This window comes from Macaca thibetana, chromosome 4 (genome assembly GCF_024542745.1).
Source record: "Macaca thibetana thibetana isolate TM-01 chromosome 4, ASM2454274v1, whole genome shotgun sequence".
Taxonomy (NCBI): Eukaryota; Metazoa; Chordata; class Mammalia; order Primates; family Cercopithecidae; genus Macaca; species Macaca thibetana.
Window position 1 is genome coordinate 50,752,417 of NC_065581.1, and position 7,969 is coordinate 50,760,385.

Here is a 7,969-nt window from a genome sequence, read left to right on the forward strand (position 1 = left end):
TGAATGGGCAAACTGAAAGCTAGTTTAATAATTTGTCTAAGATTACATGAGTCAACAATAGGTACTCTAGAATTAAAATTAGAAATGGCTTCTTCCAGGATTTTCAGAATTTTCCAGATCAGCTTTCAAATTAAATTAAAAACCATAACAATTTGAATGAAATCATGCTTGCTTAATAGGAAGTAAGTAGGAATGTCTAGGATGTTTTACTATTTTCCAACATTTATTGATTAACACCTACTATAAGTCTGACCTAGGTTTGAGATGAGACAACTATGTTGTTGCCACAATCTTCTTAGAATTCCATTCCTCAAAGTTTTATTGTAAATTTTTAATTATTTCTTTACTTATCATTATATTCAATTTATTAAACTCAATTCTCATCCCTGGAGTGCTTTACACATTTGTGTCTTCTCTTCTCAAATCTTGGAATCTGATCCTTATATCTGGCTCCTGAGAGACACTGACACAGACATTAGCTATCTTCTTGTCTCTAACTTGTGCATTCTACTAACTTAAACTTGTTTTTTGAAAAACAGCAGTGTCACCTTTTCAGCAAAAGATAGATTCTAAGACCTCTAGTGAATGCCTTAAACCTCAAATAGTACCAAACCCTATATATAGTGTTTTTTGCTATATATTTATACTTATGATAAACTAAAAATAAAATAGAAAAATTATAACAATATACTGTAATAAAAGTTGGTGAATGGAGTCTCTGGCTCTTACTCTCAAAATATCTTATTGTACTCTACTCACCTTTCTTTTTGTGATGATGAGAGAAGACACGATGCCTACATGATGAGATGAAGTCACCTGAATGACACAGTCATTGGGACATAGCCTTCCACTACTATTGGACTGTATATTCTGGAATCGGTGTAACCGTCCCTTACTTGCAGTAAATGGCTTGGCACAATTAGTTTGAGGGGATCCTTTGCTGAAGTCTTCTTTAAGGTAAGTGCTTTGTGGCACAAGACACTGCCATCCATTGAAACACATTTTCTCTTCATGTCTTCTACCCACAAATGTAATGCCTTTTCCGTTTTAACTAAGTACTTATTATGCACTATGGCCATAACTTTTGCAGTTTGAGGTATGACAGTCAAATTAGCATAAATTTATTTTTCTTTCTCACAATTACACGGATAGATTTGTTCTTACCATGGGTTTTAGCAAGCTCAGCATATGTTTTTTTCCTTTATTAAGTCAGGAATTTTTACATTTTCACTTAAAGCACTTTACAGCTTCTCTTTGACATATCTGAATTGCCATCTTGAGTTTTGCAGCCTTGTTGAATAAAATAAATGTTATTTCAAAACAAGCACTGCTATACTGTGATAGCTGTTCTGATAACTGAGATGGGTACAAAGTTGACTAACAGGTGGGTAGCACAGACAGCATGGATACACTGGACAAAAGGATAATTCATGTCTCAGGAAGGATGAAGCAAGAAGGTGCAAGATTTTATCACGCTACTCAGAACAGCAAAATATTTAAAACTTAAGAGTGGTTTATTTCTAGAATTTTCCAATTAATATTTTCAGACTGTGGTTGACTGCAGGTAATTAAAACTGTGGAAACTGAAATCACACATAAAAGGGGGCCACTGTACAAATCACTCACATCCCCAATGGGTATTTGATCTTTGTCTTAGTGAAACCAACCCAGTAGTCTCATAGACTGTTCTTTTGGATAAACATAAAAATTGACCTTTCTGATCTTAAAACTTGAAGCTTACATTTGTTTTATCTGAGTTCCTTCCTCAGGAAAGGACCTTCTCAAAAAAAGTATCAAAGAACTGAAACTCACCAGATCACCATATCCTGACAATGAGATGCCTGACCCCTCATTCATCATGACTTCTTCGGTACCTCTCCTTGGCTACTGTTTTTTTACACGTTGTTACATTTCTTCCTTGCTATATAAACCCCTAGTTTTAGTCCATCAGGGAGATGGATTTGAGACTAAGCTCCCAAGTCCTCCGCTGCAGTCCCTGATTAAAGCCTTCTTCCTTGGCTGTATTTATTGTCTCAGTGATTGGCTTTCTGTGCAGTGAGCAACAGGATATAGACCCTACCAATGGTGTTTCACTATCACTAGTATAGGATTCCTGTTTTGATCATTAATTTTAGTTAATATGGTAGACATTCCCACTAGGTTCACAAAATTTCTGATTAAAAATAGTAACAAAAACAACAAAAGCAAAACAATAATCCTGAACCACTAGTTAGTTTTTAAAAACAAATGTTTGATTACCTGGTAAAATTTGACACATGGTGAATTTAACCTTTGTTTTTAGATAGAAAACTAATTCTAATCTTCGTATTTTTCATCGTGTTTTAATATTAGATAAACTACTGGTACTGTCTAATACTTTTATTAAGGTTTAAATTACAGACCTTAATGCATTTTCCTATTCCATCCAGAGCTAAGTAAGAAAATGCTAATAAGCTCAGGCAATGTTTTGTGAGTCTAAATTCTTTATCCAAAGTTCACATTGTATTTAAACCCACTTCTTAATGAATCAGTGCTTAATGGATCAATGTTTAGATTGTATTTAAACTCAATTCTTAATGAATCAAAACTGGATCTATTATCCCTTTCTGAATGAGATTCTTGTGAGGTGATAGAGGAAGGGCTAGTGAGTTTATCCGTATTTTCCTGAACTTATACTTTTAGCTCTTGCTTAGGCTTTTTGTGTCTTGACTCCAATAACCTGATGGTGATATTTAGACAACTGATAAGTCCATTGATTTTCATGAATCAAGTTTCTAATGAGATCTTGGCTAAATTGGGAAGCATTCAATGGTATATGTTTTTGTGGCCCAAGACAGATTAAAACTGAACCTAAATTAGAGCAAACATAGTTCCAGATATGCTTATGTTAAAACTGTTAATTCAGAAAAATAAGAGAATTTCTATTTCATTCCATTGTATATGAAATTAACACCCACAAAGGAAGATAGCACTATTGGCTTATATATTTAATTATTTATTTCAGAAGTCCTAATTATATTCCCATACCTCTCTGCCCTGATGCCCATGTAACTTCTTTGTTCAGAGGTATGTCTTCCTTTTCAAAACATACCATCTTCTTCATACAACCTCTCAATGCAGCAAATTTTTCTTGCTGAGGAACATATGTCTATTTGCTTTTCACTCTCAAGACAGTCTCTTTTACAACGACCGTAACGTTTGGTGCAACGATCAGCATCCACCAAGGTACATGTTGCTACGGTAAAAGAAGAGTAACAGAAATTACTAATCTTTTATTTAAGCATATATTACTTCTGATTTCATAGAGTATGATATGTACATTGTACCAAGTTTAGAAGATACCAAAAAAAAATACACAAAAACTATCTTATACCCCCATGTATATGCAAAATTAAAACTTGTTTTAAAATTAATATATGATTTAAAACTTCGTGACATATATTATTCTTCTCAAAAAGATTCAAGATACTTTTAGAGCTACATGACAATGTATATAATCTTTCAGCTGTTTTTGGACAATCATATAATATCTAAATTTTTGTTGTTGTTGTTTGTTTGTTTGTTTTGAGACGGAGTCTCGCTGTCTCCCAGGCTGGAGTGCAGTAGCGCGATCTCGGCTCACTGCAAGCTCCACCTCCCAGGTTCACGCCATTCTCCTGCCTCACCGAGTAGCTGGGACTACAGGCCCCTGCCAGCACGCCCGGATAATTTTTTGTATTTTTGGTAGAAACTGGGTTTCACTGTGTTAGCCAGGATGGTCTCGATCTCCTGACCTCGTGATCCACTTGCCTTGGCCTCCCAAAGTGCTGGGATTACCGGCGTGAGCCACCGCGACTGGCCAATATCTAAAGTTTTTAATATTTTAGGATTATGATAAACAATGTGGGTTACATATTTTAATACTTACATGACATATCCTTATGATAGTTGTAAAAAAGTTTAATTTTAGGGTTTTAGTACTGCCACAAAAATATATGCAATTTTTGCCCCATTGCAATTTTGATTTTTATGTCCTTATTTATGTTGAATACTTTTCCTTCTTTTTATAAAATTTTTTACATACTTTGTTGATCATATAATTGGAATTTTTAAAAATACATTCACAAAAATTTAAAAAATATATTGTGGATAGTAACTTTTATCTGTCATATTTGTCACCAGTGGTCTTCCTTAGTTGTTATTTTCTGTATTGTTAGTTAGGGATTTTAAACAATAACACTTTCATTACAAGACACATAAATATTCAATTTAAAAATGTAAACAATTTTGCATTTTTATATGCAGTAATGTACAAAAATCATCTATTTTAATGTGTTATTTTACTTTCAAAATAAGAAATTCTTGCATAGAATTTTTCATCGTAGTATATTATTTATTATAGTATTTTTCTCTTCATATCAACTGTACTTGTCAGATATATAGCTAACTTCCTTTCTTTTAAACGATTAAATAATTGTTCCACACTATTTATTAAAATATTTTCTCCATCTCTTTAAATGATTTTCACTATATGCTTAATGTTGTTATATGCTAAATTCTCACAAACTAGATCTCTTTCAGCTATCAATGGCATTTTATGAATATAGCTACGGATTTTTGAAACAGAAACAGCTTAGATTACAAAAATGTATAATAGAAAAAGCATGTGCTTTATTATATTTTATTTCTTTATGTATAAACTTTAAAAATAAAATAAAACAAACTTGCAGAAGAGTACCTAAACATAAATGCTCAGCTAGGAGTGTTATTAAACACTAGGAACCTATGTAAACATTACCCAAGTCAAGAAATAGAATGTTTCTGGCACACTTGTGCCCCCTTACAATTACTATTCCTTTCACTCTTTCATTTCAAAAAAAAAAAATTGTCTTGATTTATATTTTGTTTAAGTCTGCTCATGTTAAAGCTTTATGTGAACGCAACAGCACAGCACATATATTTTTACATCTCATTCACTCACAATTTTGTTTTTGGAGATTTGTTCTTATTTTGCATAACTGTAATTCTTCCATTTTCATTATCATATAGTGGACTGTTATATGCATATACTAAAATTTAGCCTTATCTGCTGATGAATATTCAGGTTGTTTCCAGTTTTTGAATACTTTTGTACTTGACTCTTGGGGCATATGCTCAGGCATTTTTGTTGGGCATATCCCTAAGGGTGAAATGCAATGGCAATGTGTCTGCATAGCTTCAACATTAATAGATAACGCCAACCCTATTTTCAAATCATTGGTGCTAACTTAAACTTCCAGCAGCATTGCATAATACTTTCAGACATCTAAAACCCAAGAAATGATTGATATTTTTAATTTAGTAATTATGATGTGAATGTAATGACACCTCATATATTTTAACCCATTTTATATTTCATAATAAAATGCCCATTTTTCTGATTACCAAAAAAGGGCAACATATTTTCTTATGTTTACTGACCTAATAAATATCTGTTGTTTAGAAAGTGATCCATCTTTGGTTTTCTATTGGGCTGTCTTTTTTATATTGTTTTATGTATGTTATTTATATATTCTAGTTGTGTTCCTTTTGTATGCTAAATGTATTGCACATATTTTTCTCTATATAGAGCTTGCTTTTTTTTACTTGATGTTTTTTGATTTACAAAAGTTTCCAAATTTTAATGTAGTCAATATTATTTTTTCTACTGATTAAGAAATACTACTACTTGTATGTCAAAATTGTTAATAAATTCTTTTACGTTAACTTGTATGGTTTATTGTTTTGCCTTTTTCCATGCTTGCATCTCAGGTTATTTGGAATGAGATTTTGCATGTGGTAAGAGGCAATAGTCAAATTTCATTTTTTCTTCATATGACTATGCAATGAAACCAGTCCTATTTATTGAAGAGCTTATTTATTACATTGTTCTGTAGTGCCATCTTTGTCTGTTTCTGGGTTCTCTATTCTACATTGATGTATTCAAAAATTTATATGTATTAGGTAATTTTTGAAAAAATTACATCATAATGAATCTGAACAGCAACAAAAAGAAATAGAAAATCTAAATGTTTCTAAATTCAATAAGGGAATAGAATCTATAATAATTAAGCTTCTACAGAGAAAATACCCAGGCCAGATAGGTTCACTGTTGAATTTTAAACATTTAAAGAAGAAATAACACCAATTATGCACAAACTTTTCCAGATAATAGAAAATAAAATGATGTTTCTAACTTATTTTATGAGATCAAAAATACCTGGTATTAAAACTGATCAGGACATTACAAGAATGAAAATTAAAGGTGAACCTTCCTCATTAACACATGCAAAAATTTCTGGTGCATAATATCCTCACATGATCATTTTGATATCTGTAGCATATATACTAATATATCTGATAAAGTTTAGTTCTGCCTTCACTTTTTCGTTACAGTTTTATCAAAGCTTTATTAATTTTGTTAGTCTTTTCAAAAACCAAAATGTAGCCTTTTTTATTTTCTCTAGTTTCTGTCTTCCACTTATTATATTTAATTATGTCTCATTACAAGCTTATAACTGTCATTTTAATTTGATTTTCTTTTTTTAACTTCATCAGTTAAAATTTTACATTTTAGTTTTAATTCTTTTTATATATATGGATATAATTATATTAATTTCCTTGTAAACCCTACTATGAACTTTAATTTATCTCATTTTTATTACCATTCAGTTCAAAATATTTTCTAGTATCCATTTGATCATCTTATAGATTCTGTTATTGATATTACAAGAAATATACACTGCTGTTCTCAGTTCATTCAGTTTCTCTAGGGTCTAATTGATTTTAAGCCTTCACTTCTGGGACTTATAAATAAATTTAATATATTATAGTTTTCTTAAGAATTTAAATACCTAGAAGAAAACGCAGCCCAAAAAAGTTGAAAGACCTTATCTTCATTATCTCATTTTATCTGCGTATCAATTTGGAAAATGAGGTAGGTAAAGTACACCAGTGTAATGACATTATCAATGAGAAAACCAAGATTTGATATAATCAAGACACTTCTTTAATTGATAAGATTGCATTAAAAATCTGCATTCTACAATTAATAATGTATTATTTCTATTTCTAATGAGAAGTTTTACACAAATATAACAGAGACATCTATCTTACCTGGTAGAATGAAGGTCACATAACACAGAAAATAGAGATAGTAAAAGATCCTCATTCTGTAGAAAGAAGCTGTTGAAAGATTTGGTAACAGAATGCAGAGACTAGAGAACTTTCCAAAAACCCAAAAGACATTTACTATTTATAGTTTTCTAGTGGAAGAGAAACTCTCATTATCCAGAAATTATTTTAATTTTGTGTGCCTGTCTCTGCTCCAATGACTATGGCTGTGGGCAGAATTACCCAAATTGAAAACACTTGAAAATAATGGAGCTTTTGGGAGGCATCCCTCTGTGAATGATAGCTGTAAACACGGCATCTTCATATCATTGCTAATTAATTAATGATCAACACAAAGGGGCATCCATGGAATAAACTTAAGGTAAATATTTTTTTACTACTTCAGAAATAAAACAACAGAACATTGTCCATTAATCTGCTGATTACTTTTCAAAATGTACTGTAGTCACTAATCTGGTGTGTCAATTTATCAATATGCCTGCATATCAAAAATTTTTAATTATATCATGTTATCCCATTAATTTTGCCCAAATTCTTCATTTACAAGACCCAAATATTAAGCCTCACGTTTGTCACTAATTTCTGTTACATTTTTTTCAGACATAACTTACATATTCACGAAACTCTTGTTTTCTTAGTAAAGCTCAGTAATTCTCCACTTTTTTTAACATTTAAATATTTTATTACATGCACATAATGAATAATGAGAAGAGACTTTGTAATGAATAGCAATAACTTCCTGCCCACTAGGCCTTCTAGTGATTACTAACATAAGAACAAGGATGTAGTTTATATCTTATCTTGGCTTACCAACCAGAGTACATCTCTTGGTTTCTGC

At 31.3% G+C, this 7,969-nt stretch overlaps 1 protein-coding gene across 1 annotated transcript; it reads right to left on the bottom strand.

The window, feature by feature from the left end:
• Window positions 1-3,037: 3,037 nt before the first annotated feature.
• On the bottom strand, window positions 3,038-7,227 carry DEFB114 (defensin beta 114). Its single transcript, XM_050789522.1, has 2 exons — window positions 7,114-7,227; window positions 3,038-3,235 (listed from the first exon to the last, which is right to left on the bottom strand). The coding sequence occupies exons 1-2, from the start codon at window positions 7,166-7,168 to the stop codon at window positions 3,081-3,083; spliced, it is 210 nt and encodes a 69-aa protein (XP_050645479.1). The 5' UTR covers window positions 7,169-7,227; the 3' UTR covers window positions 3,038-3,080.
• Window positions 7,228-7,969: the final 742 nt, after the last annotated feature.